Below are 22,617 nucleotides of genomic sequence, written 5' to 3'. Positions count from 1 at the left end.
CTGATTTTAAATCATTTATAAAATCTAGCCGAGAAAACATTAGAGATTATTCCAAACTTTCATGAAGTATTTAAGAAGAAACTGCTGCAAAGATGAATGGTAACTTAGACTATTAAAGCTGCGAAAGAAACAGAAACTGTATTTAGAGGACTTACATATCCTGATAAGGGAGGCAAGTCTACAAAAATATTAAATTACTAAGAAAATTACAAACCAACATAGAGACCAGGTACAGGATAATTCTGTTGGAAGAGTGGAAGTCAAAGGAGCTCACATTCCTGGTTGTGACGAAGGACTGTAGCGTGGCGCTTGAGGAGAAATTAAAATGGGAATCAAATAGGGATGAGTAAAAAGACTGGCAAGGGGCATTAAGGAATTCATGATTTAGCAAACTGCTAAAATCATAAATGCGTATTACTCAGAATAATTATGTTATTTTCTATAGTGACCCAGCACCAGAGGCAACCAGCAGTTGAACAGACTGCAGTACGGACACTGTCAGAGCTAACTGAGCAAAAAGTCAAAATGGTTCAGGCATGCCAGTATATTACTAGAGGTGAGAACGAAGTCGACAATAAATTCCTGGTTGCAGAAAGGAAAATGAAACCAGGATAAAGCTGCCAAGTTAGGAGAAGAGGCAAAAGCTGAAGCTAGTCTATTTACAGTCAAAATTTTTAATTATGAGTATTCAAGAGGCATATAGGTTAGAGGAATGCATTTCTCTGCGGTATTACAATGAAGCACTCTAGTGATTGATGACTATGTATACACAGACAATGAGAGATAAAAGGGGAAATCTAAAATCATTCTCTGTTCTTGAAACACAGGAAAAGAACTACCAACAAAGTACTATCATATAAAGACCATGGCAGAGGACAAAACCTACAAATGATAAACCTGGGGTCATTCCAAGCTGAAGTCAAAGAAGTACAAAAATACCTAAAATATTCCGTAAATACTACACAAATATCCACGCTGCAGTTTACTTAAGATAACGATGCAGTGAGCCATACATGCAAAGACTCGTTAGCATTAATCAGACAGGCCAATATCAGCAATATAGGATTTTTAGTTCAATCAGAATTGGTTGACTCACAGTTCAAACAGAATTTGTTGTATCATCTCAACAAAGCAAAACTGGCATGGACTGACAAGGAAACACCCTCATTACACAGACCTATTATTCACTACATTGAGACTTTGCTTGTGAAACTAATTCTAGCCTGATTAATAGCTTAGGAAAGAAAACAGCTGAGGGCGCATTTGTCACCACATAGTTTTAACTATTCATATGCCTTTTAGCTAAAGGCTATTTGATAAAATTTCAGTACTTACTAATATCATCTTCATGATAAATGACAGAGTGAAATGGCAGGCTTCGGTCTGCAATATATCTCTCTACTGGCTCAACGTAAAACGTGCCACCAAGAGTCTGGATGAATCCTTCAAATCTTCCGTCAATCACAGACCCGTGGCTAAAGCTTCCTTCTTCACCTATTAATGCAAGCAACAAACTCTTGAAAAGTTGATTTGCACATAAATGTTAAATTAATTCTCCTTTAAAAAGCCATTCTAATATACATATATATATATATTTAATCCTGAATATAAATTTACTGGATAATTAATTCTATCACTTAATAAATACATCGAGCTGACTTTGAGATGTGAACAGCAACTAGTACTTAAAATGCACGAATTATTAATAACAATGAAAAACAGAATGTCCGTCTTGTTGATAAGGCTATATTCCCAGGATATCGCCCAGTGGCTGGCATAAATTCAGTAGGCATTCAGTAAATATAATCGCTAAATAAACTTAGAAAAAGGCAGACAGAATAAAAGCATGTTTTGAAAATTTTGCTTTAAATAAGAAAAACACGCCTTTCCCTCCTGATACTGTGTGCATATGCATTTGCACTTCCTTGCCACCATTGGGCTTTGTAAATCTATTTTTTCATAGGAAAGTGTCAAATACTTCAGAAGCAATTTGAACAAAAGCATACCAGTAATCCTTTTTAAGACAGCAGACAAAGATTTGTAAAACTGTCCCATCAATTATACTTCTCTAGTAAAAGAAAAAAAAAAAAGTACTTTTGGTTCTTGATACAATCACACAGAAAGGCTGAGCATCAAAAACTAAATGATATGGAGGGATGGAAAGCAGAGGGAAGGGTCTTTAAAAGTTAAATTTACCTGTTAAAATTTTCTCATTAAAACAAAAATCAGGACTTCCACAATTTCTAAGTTGTATATTAACATCAGTGAGTCGAATGCCAATTAATCATTGCCTAAGCTAAGAGCCCAAGACACTGGTATTTTAAATGACACCATTTTTATCTGTAAACTCATTTATAGTCTTGTACTCTTCTTGACCAACACCTAGCAACATAGGGCAGAGACTATTAAGTTATTTGCCCAATGAGATAAATGATCGAGAAAATACTAGAAAAGTTTATTAAAAATCTAGACTGGTGAAACTCTTCAGACAGGGATTGGACTGGACAATGGGATAGAAAATGATACTGGTAAAGAATGAGCTTCTTGGATCAAGTAGACAAATGAGACTATGTTGGCATCTCCTGTCTGGAGGGGAAATGAGAGGGCAGAGGGGGTCAGAAGTGGGCTGAATGGACACGAAAAGAGAGAGTGGGGGAAGGAGTGTGCCACCTCATTAGGGGGAGAGCAATTAGGAGTATATAGCAAGATATACATAAATTTTTGTATGAGAGATTGAGTTGATTTGTAAGCTTTCACTTAAAGCACAATAAAAATAAAAATCTAGACTGGTGAAAAAATACTCTTCTTTCGTCACAGAATTGTTAAAAAGCTTTTAATTTAATAACTAGGGGTTTAGCTGCATATGAGAAAAATTAAGTACAAAAATGTCTCATTTATCTGGCAAAATCAAAAAATTTAAAAAACTTCTTTAAGCATTTAATTTTTTCTGATATAATTTTGAATGTAAATCTCCAATATGTAGAAACAAAATTTGAAACAGTTAAATTTTTTCTTAATAACTCAGGATCATCTTGAGTATTATCATACAGGGTCCACAGGGTTATAATACAATATGTTGCCCCTCTCTAATACCCTCAGGCAGCTTTGATTTTTCAGCTTTTTTATGACTTCTGTAATTGTCCTAGTCTTCCCACACTATAAACGGAACAAATGTAACTTTCTCTTTGGGTTAAGGAGCACTGATGGAGCAGGGGTTAAAGCACTCAGCTGCTAACCAAAACGTCGGCAGTTCAAACCCACCAACCACTCTGCAGGAAAAGATGTGGCAGCCTGCTTCCATAAAAATTTACTGCCTTGGAAACACCATGGGGCAGTTCTACCCTGTCCTATAGAGTCCCTGTGAGTTGGAATGAACTTGATGTCAGTGGGTTTGGTTTGGGGTTTAGTATTGGATTAGGTATGCTCCCACATACCCTGCCCCCAATACCTTTTTAATCTGATGAAATTTGCTTGAATTGTGAACAAAACCAAGTAAGATTCTGAAAAGTCCTTTGGGGGATTTTCCTATGAATGACTTTGTCACATTAATTATCGCTACTAAAACGTTCTTTAAAGTTTCCTTTTAAATTTTTCCTCTTTTTTTACAAAATGCAACAAAACTACTACTAATTTCTTGCTTGCAGACTAGGAAAATCAGAAAATTACAGAAGTCATTAAAATTTTTTTCAAAATTCTAACACTTTGGAAGTAGTAAATTAAAAAATTCATACCTTTCAGAAGCCAGCATGCACATAAAGACAAATCCAAGAATTACTTCATTTTTCAAAGACCATTACCCTTCACAATACATTTAATCTCCTTGAGATTTATACAGCTTTTCTAAAATATTTGCTTATACTTCAAAAAATATGTATTTCCTTGTGTAGGAAAAATAAGAGTTCTTGTAAGGTTCAACTTACCAAAAATATGTCCAGTGTAAATATGAGAGGTATCATAATCAAGTACTCTATCTGATGTTTCTACCTTAAATTCATCACTGAAGAGTGAGGTGTCCCTCTTCATTCGTAGGTTGAAATGTCTGCAAAATGGGGTGGGAAGAGAAAAAACTGAAATTAAAATAATCCAAATTTTAAATAATTTTTTAAAATCTGCAAAATAATTTGGCTATATGGGAATTATACTGACCAAGATTTTCTTATAAAAATTCTGCTCTGAAATGCAACCTAGCAGCTGTGGGGGATTCTAAGTTATGTACAATTAAAAAGTAAATGTCTAGGATATATTAAAAAATCAAATGGCCACAGGCTGATTCCTACAAGATCACGTACTACAACAAGATCATTCCAAGAGCAAATATGAGGCTTGGGGATAAAAGAAAGCTTCCTGACCCAATTACTATCACTGACCTGTCTTCCCTCTCCAGTAATTCTGCAACTTTGCCACTTTCCCTTACTTTTCACCACTCACCCAAGACAATACATAAAAGTGGCATCTACGTTACACACCTAACATTTTTTCTCAGAGAAGTGCACACTGTTTTACACACATACAGGCACACAAACTACCTTTCAACTCCTTTCTTTTGTCTGGGACTTCTAATTCCTGCAAATTACATTTGGACTTTCCTCAATCCAATTTAGGAACCCCAAAAGACCATAATCCTGGCCAATATTACAGTCATTCTAATAGTACTTTATGAAAGATAGGGAAAGACTAAAATACTGAAGTGGATTTAAAGAAAAATTAAAGGGTAAAGACCAATATCATTAATCTTTGAAGATATGACAATAATTTGGGGTTTAGAATAAAACTTGGAATTAATCTCAAGCCTAAAGTGTACTAAACCAAGGACGCCTATCTGCGAAATGAAGATAATACATTCTATCCATCAACTGGATCAACAAGCAACATCATGGTAAATAGAGAAAAGACAGAAGTTGTGAAGGATTTCATTTTACTTGGATCCACAATCAACACCTATGGAAGCAGCAGTCAAGAAATCAAATGAGAGGCAGGGCCAAGATGGCGGAGACACTTCTGATGATCTCTCTTACAACAAAGACCCCAAAAAACAAGTGAATCAATTATATATGACAAGCTAGGAATCCTGGGCATCAAAGGGCAAGTTAAGGAATCGGACTGAGTGACAAGGGAGGGACAGACGATACAGAAGCAGCAAGGAGTTGCCAAGCCCACGGCAGTGCCTCAGCCCTGATTCCTTGCTGTGACTGCAGCAGGGCTGATGGTAGTTTTTGAGGACACGGCTGCTTCAGCCAAAGAAGGCAAGCAAAGAGGAGTGCCCCTGACCTGTGGTGTGCCTGCAGCAGGGCTGGTGGGGGAGGGGCGAGGGTTAGAACGAGGCTGCTTCAGCAAAAGAAGCCAACTGAAATGCTGACACCCCTCACACCCTGGTGTGACGGAGGTGGGGACGTGGCTGCTTCGGCAAAAGAAGGCAAGCACAGGACACAGCCCTGACCCCCTGGGGCGATCTCAGTGTGGACCCAGCCAAGGCACACAGGCTACACATGCCTCTGGATTCTATAACAGTGCTCTTGGGACAAGATAAGTGATTTTGTCTAATTTACCACTGGATCTAATAGCTCCTCCTTTTGAAGAACTCTCTCCTATCTATGCAATCCCTCCTCTCTCTTCCGCAGCAAGCTTCATTAACAGTTGATTTCCCTGGGCCTGAGATAGGTCATGCTGCACTCCCTGAGCCATTCTCCTGCCCTTGGAGAAGGAACAAATTAACAAACGGTGGACATATTCTGCCGACTCCTCTAATCTGGAAACTCAGAGCAGAAGCAGCTACAGTCCAGGCACAAGCGATCCACAGACTTTGTATTTCACCCCTGCATGACTCCAAGTGGCTCCAATACACCAGATAGGATCTGGCCATTATATTGCAAGGGCGAATCTGTCTGAGGCCTGACTGTAACTGTATCAGCTGTGCGGTGGAGAGGCTGGTTTTGTATGTTTGACACTACTCTGCCTATGAAACAGGGCCTTCACCTACCCAAAGCAGAGGCCTGAGGACTGGAGGCTTCAACCATGCCACCTAGCCATCCAGAAAAAGGCTCCAAGGATAAGTGGTGCCTACCAGTCCTTACAGGTAAAAGCACTGGGTGCCTACGGTACAGCTGCAGAGCCCACCCACCAGAGTACTCTAGAAAACAGGGACATGCATTCCTCACAGACACTCAGGGGAAGGTTGTCAGCCCCCTGCCTTCCTCAGAGTGTGACCCCCTGCTGCTACCAGAAACCTGTGCATACACCAATCACTACTTCTCCTCTAAGTAGGTAAGAGCCTACACCACACACTAGATGACTATCAGGACACCTGAGCTGAATCTACACAAGATTACTCAATGGACTCCTAAGCGCATATATCTGGTAACAGCTCTAGCCACCTGGTAACAGGACATTAGTGCTTCAAAGGCTCCAATAATCAAGTTAGCTCATTTAAGCAGCCTATTTGGGTATATCAAAACAAAACAAAGCAAGAAACTAGGACACAGTGAGCGAACATAAAATAAACTAATACAATAACTTAGAGATGGCTCAGAGACAACAGTCCATATCAAACCACATAAAAAAACAGACCATGACTGCTTCAACAAATTCCCCAAACAGAGAATCGAGGACTCTCCTGGATGAAGATGTATTCCTGGAATTACCAGATGTAGAATACAAAAGATTAATACACAGAACTCTTCAAGAAATCACGAATGAGATCAGGCAAAACGCAGAACAAGCCAAGGAACACACAGAGAAAGCAGCTGAAGAAATGAAAAAGATTATTTGAGAACATAATGAAAAACTTAAAAAGCGGAAAGAATCCACAGAAGGACAGCAATCAGAAATTCAGAAGATTTACAATAAAATTACAGAACTAGACAACTCAATACAAAGTCAGAGGAGCAGAAATGAGGAATTGGAAGGCAGAATTAGTGGGATTGAAGATAAAACACTTAACAACAGTGTATTCGAAGAAAAATCAGACAAAAGTTTTTTAAAAAATGAAGAAATCCTAAGAATCATGTGGGACTCTATCAAGAAGAGTAACGTGCGAGTGCCTGGAATGCCAAAACAGGGAGGGATAGAAAATACAGAGAACTGTTGAAGATTTGTTGGCAGAAAACTTCTCGAAAATCGTGAAAGATGAAAGGATATCTATCCAAGATGCTCATCAAACTCCATACAAGGTAGATCCCAAAAGAAAGTCACTAAGACATATTATCACTAAACTTGCCAAAACCAAAGATAAAGAGAAAATTTTAAAAGTGGCCAGGGATAAGCGAAAAGTCACCTACAAAAGAGAATCAGAAGTTCAGACTGCTCTGCAGAAACCATAAAGGCAAGAAGGCAATGGGGTGACATATATAAGGCAATGAAGGAGAAAAACTGACAGCCAAGAATCATATATCCAGCAAAACTGTCTCTCAAATATGAAGGCGAAATTAAGATATTTCCAGATAAAGAGAAGCTTAGGGAATTTGCAAAAACTGAATGAAAACTATAAGATATACTAAAGGGAATTCTCTGGATAGAAAATCAATAATATCACATATCAACACAACGCTAGAACACAGGACAGAACAACCAGATGTCGACCAAGATAGCAAAATCACAAAATAAATCAAGATAAAAAAAAAATACAACTAGGAATCAGTGATGTCATCATGTAAAAGATGGCAACATTAAATAAATAAAGAGGGACTAAATAAAGTAGGCAGAGATCTTCCATATGGAGAGGAAATCAAGGCAATATAGGGAGATACATGTTAGGTTTAAACTTAGAAAAACAGGGGTAAATATTAAGGTAGCACAAAGAAAACTAACAATCCCACACATCAAAATAAAAAAAACAACAAAAACATAAAGACTCAGCAAAAAAAAAAAAAACAACTACAATGAAAAAGAGGAACACGCAATTAACAAAGAAAAACTACTCATCACAAAAAAATAAGTAGAAAAATGAAACCGTCAACAACATACAAAGACATCAAAATGACAGCACGAAACTGTCTATATCATGCTGAATGTAAATGGTCTAAATGCACCAATAAAGAGACAGAGAGTGGCAGAATGGATTAAAAAACACGATCCGTCTATATGCTCCCTACAAGAGACACATCTTAAAGACACAAACTAAAACTCAAACGATGGAAAAAAATGTATCAAGCAAACAATCAAAAAAAAAAAAAGAATTCAAACTTAAATCTACCACAAAGGATAAGGAAGGACACTATATAATGATTAAAGGGACAATAAACCAGGAGGATATAACCATATTAAATATTTATGCACCCAACAACAGAGCTTCAAGATACATAAAACAAAGTCTAACAGTACTGACAAGTGAGATAGATAGCTCCACAATAATAGTAGGAAACTGCAATACACCACTTTCAGTGAAGGACAGAACATCCAGAAAGAAGCTCAATAAAGAAAAAAAAAAAGACCAAGAGCTAAATGCACAATTAACCAACTTGACCTCATAGACACACACAGAGCACACTCCACCCGACAGCATCCAAGTATCCTTTCTTTTCAAATGCACATGGAACATTCTGTAGAATAGATGGTATATTAGGTCATAAAGACAGCCTTAACAGACTCCAAAACACTGAAATATTAGAAAGCATCTCCTCTGACCATAAAGCCATAAAACTAGAAGCCAGTAACAGAAAAATCAGGGAAAAGAAACCAAACACATGCAAACCGAACAATATTTTGCTCAAAAACAATTGGATTATAGCACAAATTAAGGATGGAATAAAGAAATTCACAGAATCCAATGAGAATGAAAACACTTCTTTTCAGAACCTTTGGGACACAGTTAAAGTAGGGCTCAGAGGTCAATTTATAACAATAAATGCACACATACAAAAAGAAGAAAGAGCCCAAATCAAAGAACTACCCCTACAACTTATAAAACTGAGAGCAACAAAAGAAACCTTCAGGCACCAGAAGGCAGTAAATAATAAAAATTTGAGCAGAATTAAATGAAACAAGGAACAGAAAAGCAATTGAAAGAGTTAACAAGACCAAAAGCTGGTTCTTTGAAAAGATTAACAAAATCAAGAAACCACTGGCCAGATTGACAAAAGAAAAATAGGAGAGGAAGCAAATACCCCGAAGAAGAAATGAGATGGGCACTATCACAACAGACCCAACTGAAATTAAAAGAATCGTAACACAGAACTATGAAAAGTTGTACTCTAACAAATTTGAAAACCTAGAGGAAATGGACAAATTTCTAGAAACACACTGCCTACCTAAACTAACACAAACAGAGACAGAACAACTAAATAAACCCATAACAAAAGAAGAGATAGAAAAAGTAATTTAAAACTCCCAACAAAGGAAAGCCCTGGCCCTGACAGCTTCACTGGAGAATTCCACCAAACATTCAGAGAAGCGTTAACACCACAACTACTAAAGGTTATCTCAGAGCACAGAAGAGGATGGGATACTCCCAAACTCATTCTATGAAGCCAGCATAACCCTGATACCAAAACCAGGTAAAGACTCCACAAAAAAAGAAAATTACAGACCAATATCCCTTATAAACTTAGACGCAAAAGTCCTCAACAAAATTCTAACCAATAGAATTCAACAACGTATCAAAAAAATAATTCACCACAACCAAGTGGGATTCATACCAGGTATGTGGGGATGGTTCAAGATTAGAAAAACAATTAACGTAACCCATCATATAAATAAAACAAAAGACAAGAATCACGATTTTATCAATTGATGCAGAACAGGCATTTGACAAAGTCCAAGACCCATTCATGATAAAAATTCTCATCAAATTAGGAATAGAAGGAAAATTCCTAAACATTATAAAGGGCATTTATACAAAGCCAACAGCCAACATCATCCCAAATGGAGAGAGACTGAAAGCATTCTCCTTGAGAACAGGAACCAGACAAGAATGCCCTTTATCACCACTCTTATTCAACATTGTGCTGTAGGTCTGAGCCAGAGCAATTAGGCTAGATAAAAAAATAAAGGGCATCCAAATTTGCAAAGAAGAAGTAAAAGTATCTGTTTGCAGATGACATGATCTACACCCAGAAAAACCTAAAGAATCCTCAAGAAAACTACTGAAACTAATAGAAGAGTTTAGCAGGTATCAGGGTGCAAGACAAACATACAAAAATAAGTTGGATTCCTCTAACCAACAAAGAGAGCGTCGAAGAGGAAATCACCAAATCAATACCATTTACAATTGCCCATAAGAAGATAAAATACTTAGGAATAAATCTAACCAGAGATGTAAAAGACCTATACAAGGAAAACTGCAAGACACTACTGCAAGAAACAAAAAGAGACCTACGTAAGTGGAAAAACATACCTTGCTCACGGACAGGAACACTCAACATTGTAAAAATGTCTATCCTGCCCAAAGCAATCTATAGATACAATGCAATCCCGAGCCAAATACCAGTGACATTTTTTAATGAGATGGAGAAACAAATTACCAACTTCATATGGAAGGGAAAGATGCCCCATATAAGTAAAGCATTACCAAAAAAGCAGAAGTGGGAGGCCTCATTCTACCTGATTTTAGAACCTATTATACCGCCACAGTGGTCAAAACAGCCTGGTACTGGTACAACAACAGATACATAGACTAATGGAACAGAATTGAGAATCCAAACGTAAATCTATCTACATATGAGCAGCTGATTTTTGACAAAGGCCCCAAAACAGTTAAATGGGGAAAAGACAGTCTTTTTAACAAATGGTGCTGGCATAACTGGATATTCATAAGACCCATACCTCACACCATGTACAAAAACCAATTAAAAATGGATTAAAGACCTAAATATAAAATCTAAAATGATAAAGATCATGGAAGAAAAAATAGGGACAACGTTAAGAACCCCAATACACGGCATAAACAGTATACAAAATATTACTAGAAATGTACAAACACCAGAAGAGAAATTAGATAACTGGGAGCTCCTAAAAGACAAACAGCTATGCTCATCCAAAGACTTCACCAAAAGTATAAAAAGATTACCTACAGATCGGGAAAAATTTTTTAGCTATGATATTTCTGATCAGCGGCTGATCTCTAAAATCTACATGTTACTGCAAAAACTCAACTACAAAAAGACAAATAACTCGACTAAAAAATGGGCAAAAGATATGAACAGGTACTTCACTAAAGAAGACATTCAGGTAGCTAATAGATACATGAGGAAATGCTCACAATCATTAGCCATTAGAGAAACACAAATTAAAACCACAGTGAGATTCCACCTCACTCTAACAAGGCTGGCATTAACCCAAAAAACACAAAATAATAAATGTTGGAGAGGTTTTGGAGAGACTTGAACACCTCTACAGTGCTGGCAGGAATGTAAAATGGTACAACCACTTTGGAAATTGATTTGGCACTTCCTTAAAAAGCTAGAAATAGAACTACCATATGATCCAGCAATTCCACTCCTTGGACTATATCCTAGAGAAATAAGAGCCTTTACACAAACAGATACATGCACACACATGTTCACTGCAGCACTGTTTACAATAGCAAAAAGATGGAAGCAACCAAGGTGCCCATCAATGGATGGATGGATAAATAAATTACAGCATATTCACACAATGGAATACCATGCATCGATAAAGAACCATGATGAATCTGTGAAACATTTCACAACAAGGAGGAATCTGGAAGGCATTATGCTGAGTGAAATCAATTAGTTGCAAAAGGACAAATATTGTATGAGACCACTGTTATAAGAACTCAACAAACAGTTTAAACAGAGAAGAAAATATTCTTTGATAGTTACCAGAGGGGGGAGGGAGGAAGGAAGAGAGAGGGGAATTCACTAATTAGATAGTACACAAGAACTATTTTAGATGAAGGGAAAGACAACATACAATAAAGCAGAGGTCAGCACAACTGGACTAAACCAAAAGCAAAGAAGTTTCCTGAATAAATTGAATGCTTCGAAAGCTAGCGCAGCAGAGGCAGGGGTTTGGGAACCATGGTTTTAGGGGACATGTAGGTCAATTGGCATAATAAAATCCATCAAGAAAATATTCTGCATCCCATTTTGGAGAGTGGCGTCTGGGGTCTTAAAAAATGCTAGCAAGCAGCCATCTAAGATGGATCAATTGGTTTCAACCCACCTGGGGCAAAGGAGAATGAAGGGCACCAAGGACACAAGGTAATTATGAGCCCAAGACACAGGGCCACATAAATCAGAGACTACATCAGCCTGAGACCAGAAGAACTAGATGGTACCCAGCTACAACCAATGGCTGCCATGATAGGGAACACAACAGAGAATCCCTGAAGGAGCAGAAAAGTGGGATGTAGACCTTAAATTCTCGTATAACAACGACTTAATGGTCTGACTGAGACTAGAAGGAACCCGGAAGTCATGGTCCCCAGACTTTCTGTTAGCCCAAGACAGGAACCATTCCCAAAGCCAACTCTTCAGATAGGGACTGGACTGGATTATAAGAGAGAAAATGATACAAGTGAGGAGTGACCCTCTTGGATCAGGTAGACACATGAGACTATGTGGGCAGCTCCTGTCTGGAGGGGAGATGTGATGGCCAAGGGGGACAGAGCTGGCTGAATGGACATGGAAATACAGGATGGAGAAAAGAAGTGTGCTGTCTCATTGGGGGAAGAGCAACTAGGAGTATACAGCAAGGTGTAGATCAGTTTTTGTATGAGAGACTACTTGGTTTATAAACTTTCACTTAAAGCACAATAAAAATTAGGAAAAAAAAAAAAAAAAACACCAAATTACCAATTACACTGGGCAAATCTGCTGCAAAAGACCTCTTTAAAATGTTAAAAAGCAAAGTTATCACTTCATGCACTACAATGCACCTGACCCAAGCCATGGTGTTTTCAATCTCCTCATATGCACGCGAAAGCTGGGCAATGAATAAAGAAGGCTGAAAAAGAACTGACGCCTTTGAATTACGGTGTTGGTGAAGAATGCTAAATATACCACGGACTGCCAGAAGAATGAACAAATCTGTCTTGGAAGAAGTATAGCCAGAATGCTCCTTAGAAGCGAGGATGGCAAGACTTCATCTCACATACTTTGGATATATGATCAGGAGGGATTAGTCCCCAGAAAAGGGCATCATGCTTATAAAGTAGAGGGTCAGCACAAAAAAGGAAGATCCTAAATGAGATGGACTGACACAGCGGCTGCAACAATGGGCTGAACCATAATGATTGTGAGGATGGCACAGGACTGGGCAGTGTTTTGTTCTGTTGTACACAGGGTCGCTATGAGTTCGAACCAACTCAACCGCACCTAACAACACACCACCACCTATCTTGTAGAATTGTTTTAAAAAATAAGTTTATAACGTATGTAAACTCATTAGCACAGTACTGGCACATAGGACACATAATAAATGTCAAAAATTAGCTACTATTATTAAACTTTCAAAAGTACATCAAGAAAAAAAGTATTATCAAGTCTCTTTCATAATTGTCATGTAAGTCTGCACTTAAACAGATTTATACTCAATGTTCTTTAAAGACTAATATAACAAAAGCATTATGTTCTTTCTTTTTTTTTGTTTTTGCAAATGTATGGTTTGAACAGTACTCTAAGAACTTTATTATTTAAAACGTGCCTCAACACATGCAGTCAGGGTGGCATGGGAAAATAGGCAGCTGCTGTACACATCTGTAGTACAAATGATAAAATCTCTGTAACAAGAAAACTGGCAAAAGCAATCAAAATTACAAACTCACATGCTCTTTGACACAGAAACTCCACTTCTAGAAATTTATCTTATGTACACTTATACGTAAGTGAAATTATTTCCTTACAAGATCATTCGCCTCAGCACTGTTTGTCACAGCAAAAAGCCAGGAATAACCAAACTAGTTAAATAAATTATGACACATCTATCCAATCATAGATCATACAGCTGAAAAAATATAAAATCTTTTCACGTAATAAATTCAACGCTCTCTAAATTGCATCGTTAAGGAAAACGAACAAAAACATGCCATACAGAAAAGGGAGTACAGCAATGCTAGCATTTCACTAAAACAAGGATTTGGGGAAGAAAGAATATATATCCACATTTCTGTAGAGAACGTTTCTGTGTGTAATACATTTTAGCAAAATAAGCATCAAGTCTCTTGAAGGATACACAAGAAATTAATAACCAGGATAAGAAATAAACAGCTGGTAAACTAGGGAGAAAAGGAGACTTAACTGTAAACCCCTTTAGACTCTGAATTTTGAAGCACGGGAACTTATTTTTTACTCAAAAAATAAATGCAAATCAAGTCATATCTTAAGATACAAAATGAAAAACAAAGCTCTTGGGAGAAAAAGAAAAATCCATTTCAACTTCCAAACAACTGACATAGAAATAAACAGACTTCTGCTGCCAACCATGACAGAGACACCATTACCGGACTTGTTCTCCCATCATAAAATACAGGTTTTCAGTTATATGTATCAAACAACTGGATTCAGACAATAGGCAATGAAGGATTACGATCTCTGAAGGAAGGAAAACAAACAAGGGTGCCCCAGTTATCTGCCTGCAGGCACTTCTGGACTACAACCCCCAAGCACAGCAGTCTCCTTACGTTGAGGAGACAAGAGACAGCTGGATTCTGCAGGGCAGAGTAGCAAGAACGAAGGTGCAAATATGAGAAACAGCTCCAGAAATCTGTGCACAAGTTCACCTCTAGTCTTTGGCTGAACACTAACATGGCAGCAGAGGGGACACTCCACAAGGCCGGGCCAAGGAACAATTACTGAGGAGCTCTAAGTTGATACAATGACTAGATAATTTCAAGGAGTAGAAATACATTCAATTTTAAACAAGCAAGAAAGATTTTGTTGTCATTTGATAGAGCATCCAGAAAGCCCACCACTTAGAAGCAGGGACAAACGAGCCCTAGAATAGGGACTATTCTAGGCCTACCCTAGGAGCCCTGGTGGCACAGTGATTAAAGCGTTCAGTTACTAAGTGAAAGGTCGGTGATTTTACCCCAACAGCTGCAGTCCACGGGACAAAGGTGCAGCCGTCTGCTTCCGCGAAGATTACAACCTTGGAAACCCTATGGGGCAGTGCTACTCTGTCCTATAAGGTTGCTATAAGTCAGCATTGACTCGATGGCAACAGGTTTCATTGGTTGGTTGGTTGTCTTTTAGACCCTACCCTAACAAAGCTTAAAAAACAAACCTCAAAAGGATCAAGCTGGTCCACAAGTCACTTAACTATCTTGCAAGCCAAAACGTCACACTTAAAAAAAAAAATCTAAATGATTAAACTGGAGTACATCCATACCATGGATTACTATTCAGCAATAAAAAGAACAAACTATTGGTAAACACAACAACCTGGATGACCCTCAAGGAAATTATTCTGAGTTTAAGGTAAAAAAAGCCAATCTCAAAGGATACATACTGCAAAACTCCATTTATGTTGTTGTTGTTGTTAGGTACCGTCGAGTCAGTTCCGACTCACAGCTACCCTATGCACAACAGAATGAAACACTGCCTGGTCCTGCGCCATCCCTACAATCATTGTTATGCTTGAATTCATTGTTGCAGCCACTGTCTCAGTCCACCTTGTTGAGGGTCTTCCTCTTTTCTGCTGACCCTGTACTCTGCCAAGCATGATGTCCTTCTCCAGGGACTTATCCCTCCTGACAACATGTCCAAAGTGTGTAAGACGCAGTTTCGCCATCCTTGCCTCTAAGGGGCATTCTGGCCACACTTCTTTCAAGACAGATTTGTTCGTTCTTTTGGCAGTCCATGGTACATTCAATATTCTTCGCCAACACCACAATTATAAAGGCGTCACCTCTTCTTCGGTCTTCCTTATTCATTGTCCAGCTTTCACATACATGTGATGCAATTAAAAATACCATGGCTTGGGTCAGCCACACCTTAGTCTTTAGGGTGACATCTTTGCTCTTCAACACTTTGAAGAGATCCTTTGCAGCAGATTTGCCCAATGCAATGCGTCTTTTGATTTCTTGACTGCTGCTTCCATGGCTGTTGATTGTGGGTCCAAGTAAAATGAAATCCTTGACAACTTCAATTTTTCTCATTTATCACGATGTTGCTCATTGGTCCAGTTGTGAAGATTTTTGTTTTCTTTATGTTGAGGTGTAATCCATACTGAAGGCTGTGGTTCTTGATCTTCATTAGTAAGTGCTTCAAGTCCTCTTCATTTTCAGCAAGCAAGGTGTGTCATCTGCATAATGCAGGTTGTTAATGAGTCTTCCTCCAATCCTGATGCCCCATTCTTCTTCATATAGTCCAGCTTCTCGTATTATTTGTTCAGCATACAGACACCTTTCCTAACTTTAAACCAATCAGTATCCCCTTGTTCTGTCCGAACTACTGCCTCTTCATCTATCTAAAGGTTCCTCAGGAGCATAATTAAGTGTTCTGGAATTCCCACTCTTCGCAGTGTTATCTATAGTTTGTTCTGATCCACACAGTCGAATGCCTTTGCACAGTCAATAAAACACAGATAAACATCCTTCTGGTATTCTCTGCTTTCAGCCAGGATCCATCTGACATCAGCAACGATATCCCTGGTTCCACGTCCTGAAACCAGCCTGAATTTCTGGCAGTTCCCTGTTGATATACTGCTGCAGCCATTTTTTGAAAGATCTTCAGCAGAATTTCGCTTGCATGTGATATTAATGATATTCTTCTATAATTTCCACATTCGGTTGGATCACTTTTCTTGGGAATAGGCATAAATATGAATCTCTTCCAGTCAGTTGGCCAGGAAGCTGTCTTCCATATTTCTGGGCATAGATGAGTGAGTACCTCCAGCACTGCATCTGTTTGTTGAAACATCTCAATTGATATTCCATCAATTCCTGGAGCCTTGTTTTTCACCAATGCCTTCAGAGCAGCTTGGGCTTCTTCCTCTAGATCAGTTCCTGATCATATGCCACCTCTTGAAATGGCTGAATATCGACTAATTCTTTTTGGTATAATGACTCTGTGTATTCCTTCCATCTTCTTTTGATGCTTCCTGCATCATTTAATATTTTCCCCATGGAATCCTTCACTATTGCAACTCGAGGCTTGAATTTTTTCTTCAGTTCTTTCAGCTTGAGAAGCGCCGAGCATGTTCTTCCATTTTGGTTTTCCATCTCCAGTTCTTTGCACATGTCATTATAATACTTCACTTTGTCTTCTCGAGAGGCCCTTTGAAATCTTCTCTTCAGTTCTTTTACTTCATCAATTCTTCCTTTTGCTTTAGCTGCTCGATGCCCAAGTGCAAGTTTCAGAGTCTCCTCTCTGACATCCATCTTGGTCTTTTCCTTCTTTCCTGTCTTTTCAGTGACCTCTTGCTTTCTTCATGGATGATGTCCTTGATGTCATTCCACAGCTCGTCTGGTCTGCAGCCACTAGTGCTCAATGCATTAAATCTATTCTTCAGATGGTCTCTAAATTCAGGTGGGATGTACTCAAGGTCATATTTTGGCTCTCGTGGACTTGCTCTGATTTTCTTCAGTTTCAGCTTGAACTTGCATATGAGCAATTGATGGTGTGTTCCACAGTTGGCCCCTGGCCTTGTTCTACTGATGATATTGAGCTTTTCCATCGTCTCTTTCCACAGATGTAGTCCATTTGACTTCTGTGTGTTCCATCTGGCAAGGTCCATGTGTACAGTCGATGTTTATGTTGGTGAAAGAAGGTATTTGCAATGAAGAAGTTGTTGGTCTTGCAAAATTCTATCATTCGATCTCCGGCATTGTTTCTAACACCAAGGCCATATTTTCCAACTACTGATCCTCCTTCTTTGTTTCCAACTTTCAGATTCCAATCACCAGTAATTATCAATGCATCTTGATTGCATGTTCAATCAATTTTAAGCTGCAGCAGCTGATAAAAATCTTCTATTTCTTCATCTTTGGCCCTAGTGGTTGGTGCGTAAATTTGGATAATAGTCGTATTAACTGGTCTTCCTTGTAGGCATATGGATATTATCCTATCACTGACAGGACTGTACTTCAGGATAGATCTGGAAATGTTCTTTTTGATGATGAATGCAACACCATTCCTCTTCGAGTTGTCACTCCCAGCATAGTAGACTATATGATTGTCTGATTCAAAACAGCCAATGCCAGTCCATTTCAGATCACTAATGCCTAGGATATCAATGTTTATGTGTTCTATTTCATTCTGATGATTTCCAATTTTCCTAGATTCATACCTCGCACGTTCCAGGTTCCGATTATTAATGGATGTTTGCAGCTGTTTCCTTCTCATTTTGAGTCGTGCCACATCAGCAAATGAAGGTCCTGAAAGCTTTACTCCATCCACGTCATTAAGGTCGACTCTACTTTGAGGAGGCAGCTCTTCCCCAGTTATCTTTTGAGTACCTTCCAACCTTGGGGGGCTCATCTTCCAGCACTATACCAGACAACGTTCTGCTGCTATTCATAAGGTTTTCACTGGCTAATGCTTTTCAGAAGTAGACTGCCAGGTCCTTCTTCCTAGTCTGTCTTAGTCTGGAAGCTCAGCTGAAACCTGTCCTCCATGGGCGACCCTGCTGGTATCTGAATACCCATGGCATAGCTTCCAGCATCACAGCAACACACAAGCCCCCAAAGTACGACAAACTGACAGACACTTGTTACGTTTATGTAACACTCATTAATCCACATAATTATAGAGACAGATAACCAACTAGTGGTTGTTGACTATTAGGGGTAAGAGAGAAGATGAGTGGGCCATACGGAGGTAACACAAGGGAGTCTTGTGATGGCCCAGTTGAGTATCTTGACTGTGGTGGTAGCAAGGTTACACATGTGACAAAACTGCACAGAGCTATACACACACACACACACACGAATACATATATAACTGGTGAAATCTGAACAAGCTCTGTGCATTGTACCAGTATCAATTTCTTGTTACGACATTGTATTATAGTTGTCTGAGACGTTAACACTGGGAAGAGGCTGGGGGAAAGATGCACAAGAGTCCCTGTATTTTTCTTTGCAACTTCCTATGAATCTATAATTATTTCAAAGTAGAAAGCTTTTAAAAATGCAGACATATATTACATGTTGTAATTATACATAAAACATTACATATTACAACATGAAAGTATCAAATATCCAATTAAAAGTTATTAGATATAAAGAAGCAAGAAATGTGACCCAAATAAGAAGAAAAACCAGTCAGAAACACTGACCCAGAAATGTTAGCAATGATGAAATTGGCAGAAAAAGACTTTAAAATATCTACTGTGAATATGTTCAAACGGAAAAACAGGAATATAATGAGGAAAAAACATAATGGGCTTAAAAAAATAAAACTTCTACAGCTGGATAATACAATTTCTGAAGAAGAAAAATTGCTGGATTGATTTTAGACTAGAGGCTGCAAAAAATAGGTCAGTGATCTTCAAGACCAGGCAATAGAACTATCCACCTTGATACACAGAGAGATGTGAAAAACCAAACCCCTTGCCGTCAAGTCTATTCCAACTCATCGTGACCCTACAGGACAGAGCAGAACTGTCCCACAGGATTTCCAAGGCTTAAAAAAAAAAAAATTTTTTTTTTTTTTAATCTTTACAGAAGCAGACTGCCACATCCTTCTCCCGTGCAGCGGTTGGTGGGTTCGAACTACTGACCTTTCGGTTATCAGCGAAGCACTTAACCGCTGTGCCACAAGGGCTCCCCACAGAGAGGTAGAGGGTTTAAAAGAAAAAAAAAATAAGCTTCAGTATCCCATGAGACAGTGTTAGGGAGAAAAAAATTTTTTTTGATAAAACGATGAGGTAAAATTTTCCAAATTTGATTTTTAAAAAACTATAAACCTATAAAAATATAGATGTAAGAAACTCAACAACCCCCAGGCATGATATATGCAGAGAAAAACAAACCGAGACATGTCACAGTCATACTGCTAAAAAGTAATGATAAAGAGAAAATCTTAAAAGCAGCTGAGAAACATGTGGGGGAAGAAAGAAAGAATTACTGTTAATTTATCACTTAGAAAGAATGTAAGCCAGAAGTTATTGGAACAAAATCTTTTTTTAATGCTGAAAGAAACACAATGTCAATCTAAACTCTATTAAAAAAAAAAACTCTATAGTTAATGAAAATCATCAAATTATGACTAACAGGAATGAAAGAGAAGACATCACTAACAGTCCTATAAATATTAAAAGGATAATAAAATATTAACTTTTTGTCAAAAAAGTCAATTACATAAATAAACTCCTTAAAAGGCATATATTATGAAAACTGTAAATATAGCATTTTTCTTAGAATGTTGTCAACAGTTCTGAGGCCCCAGCTAGAGGTGTTTAGTTCTACTTTTTGAGCAGCTGATTAAGTCCACACTCCAACCACCCTACTTCCCTTATCTGGTTTTCACACTCTTGCACCACTTTGCACTCACCGTAATTGCCCCAGGGCCAGGTACCAAACCAGGAGGGACAGCCCCATGCCCCTTGAGCCTGCTGAATTATCTAAAATACTCAGTCCCTAGGAAGCCTGTGAAACCTAGATATCCTTACCCTACTTGCCTAAGCAATCACTTACAACTCCAGTTTGTTACTCTTGTCATTGGGTGCAGCCTCCTGAGTGGCCTTGCATGGCATGCTATGTTCTCCCCTGGGAACTGTGAATACAATAGAACGTTGAAAACTTTCACGGCCTCTCTTTCTGTCTCTGTCCCTGTCTCTCTGTCTCTTGACCTGTGCCTGGCTTTACTGTATCTCATCCAAGGTAACAGTGATTAAAGCAAAATCTACGGCAAAACAGAGAAAATCTGAACAGCCCCGTATCTACATTAAATTCATAATTTAAAACCTCTCCACAAGAGAAGTTCCAGGTCCAGATGGTTTCCGTGATGTTCTATAAAACTCTTTAAGGAGACTAGTATTACTCTGATCCCCAAAACAGACAAAGACATCACAAAAACACTACAGACTAATATACCTCATGAACATAAACACAAAAAAAATCCTTAATAAATATTAACAAATACAACATAGCAATAGAAAGTAGCATTTATTCCAAGAATTCAAGGTTGGTTTAACATTCTAAAATCAATCAATGTAATTCACATTAAAGAGGCAGAAAAGCTACATCATCATCTCGAAAGACAGAAAAGAGCATCTCACAAATTTTAATATCCATTCATGATAAAAAATTCTCAGCAAACAAAGAAGGGACAGGAACTCCCTTAACCTGATAAAATATATCTACAAAACACCAAGAGCTAATAGTGCCATGTTTAAAGGTTTAAGACTGAACATGTCTCCCCTAAGATGGGAAAAATGCAGGGTTGTCCACACTCAATACTCCTACCCAACACTGTGATGAGTAGTGCAATAAGGCAAGAAAAGGAAATAAAAGGCACTAAGATTGTAAATAAAGGAGGAAAACTGCCTTTATTTGAGACAACATGATCGTCTATATAGAAAAATCCTAAGAAATCTATGAAAACACCACTGGAATAAGGAGTTTAATACAAGGTCACAGGATATGAGGCTAACATACAATTAAAAAAAGGGGGGGGAGTATGTACCAGCAGCAAATAACTGGAAGATAAAATTTTTATAACAATCCCATTTATAATAGCATTAAAAAAATAAAAAGTACTGAGGAATAAATCAACGAAAAAAGTGTAAGACCTCTACAATAAAAACTATGAAACAATACCCAAAGAAACTAAAGAAGACTTAACAAAATGGGAGAGATTTATCATGTTCATAATTGGAAGACTCAATAGTGTTACAATGGCAACTGTCCCCCGTATCTAGAGATTCAACATAATCCCAACCAAAATCCTAGCAGATTTTGCTACTGAAACTGACAAACTGATTCTAAATTTTATATGGAAACTGAAAGGACCTAGAATAGCCAAACTGCCTCTGAGCTCCTAACAAACACTTCACTGCTTTGTCAGACAATGCAAACATTTCTCCTTAGCCAGGTGACATAATAAGCCTTGTCAGTAAAGGGCTCTCAAGTAGCCACCACAGGAGGAAGGTGCCGTTCTTCCTGTTTCGGTGAGCTTCTGTTCTGCTGCCAGAGCCATGTAAAGAGGGCACGCTGTGGCACTCACCCTCCGCTAAGTTCTGCTGCCAGTCTTGACTGGTGGCTCCCTGCCCATCAGCTTGGCCTACCAACTGCGAACCAGCTCTGGCCCAGGGAGGACTTTCTCCACCATGACGGATGCAGTCACATCCTTGCCGGTGAGGTCTGAATCTCATCTTTGGCTAAAGGCCCCCCATTCAAGTTTGTTCTTTCCTTGGATAATCTCCCTTAGCTGGAGGGTATTTAGGTTTTTTTTTTTAATCACCTCTTAGTAGCTAATCACTAGTAAATAGTTAATAATTCCTTAGATTAAACCTCGTCTCTTCAAATGCTTTGTGGTTTCTGTCTCCTAACTGGACTCTGCTGGGTATGTTTACTATAAAGCTATAGTTATCACGTTGGCATGAGATATACATAGATCAATGAAACAAAAGTCAAGGGTACAGAAATAGGCATCAACAAATAGGTCAAGGTAATTCAATGAAGAATGAATAGTCTTTTCAACAAATAGTGCAAACTGATACTCATATTTAGGAAAAAATCTTGACCCTTACCTCTATCATACACAAGAATTAAACTGAACT

The 22,617-nt window shown here is 38.3% G+C and overlaps 1 protein-coding gene across 2 annotated transcripts in view; it reads right to left on the bottom strand.

Moving 5' to 3' along the window:
* Positions 1 to 22,617, bottom strand: part of ADAM10 (ADAM metallopeptidase domain 10) — a 165,509-nt gene that overhangs the window by 75,763 nt on the left and 67,129 nt on the right. For both annotated transcript variants that reach the window (XM_064267488.1, XM_064267489.1), the window contains exons 3-4: positions 3,921 to 4,039; positions 1,336 to 1,494 (exon numbers count right to left, since the gene is read on the bottom strand). In XM_064267488.1, coding sequence (XP_064123558.1) covers positions 1,336 to 1,494; positions 3,921 to 4,039 — 278 coding nt within the window. The remainder of the gene's footprint in view (positions 1 to 1,335; positions 1,495 to 3,920; positions 4,040 to 22,617) is intronic.

Source organism: Loxodonta africana, chromosome 13 (genome assembly GCF_030014295.1).
Source record: "Loxodonta africana isolate mLoxAfr1 chromosome 13, mLoxAfr1.hap2, whole genome shotgun sequence".
NCBI lineage: Eukaryota > Metazoa > Chordata > Mammalia > Proboscidea > Elephantidae > Loxodonta > Loxodonta africana.
This window is presented reverse-complemented; position numbering and strand designations above follow the sequence as displayed.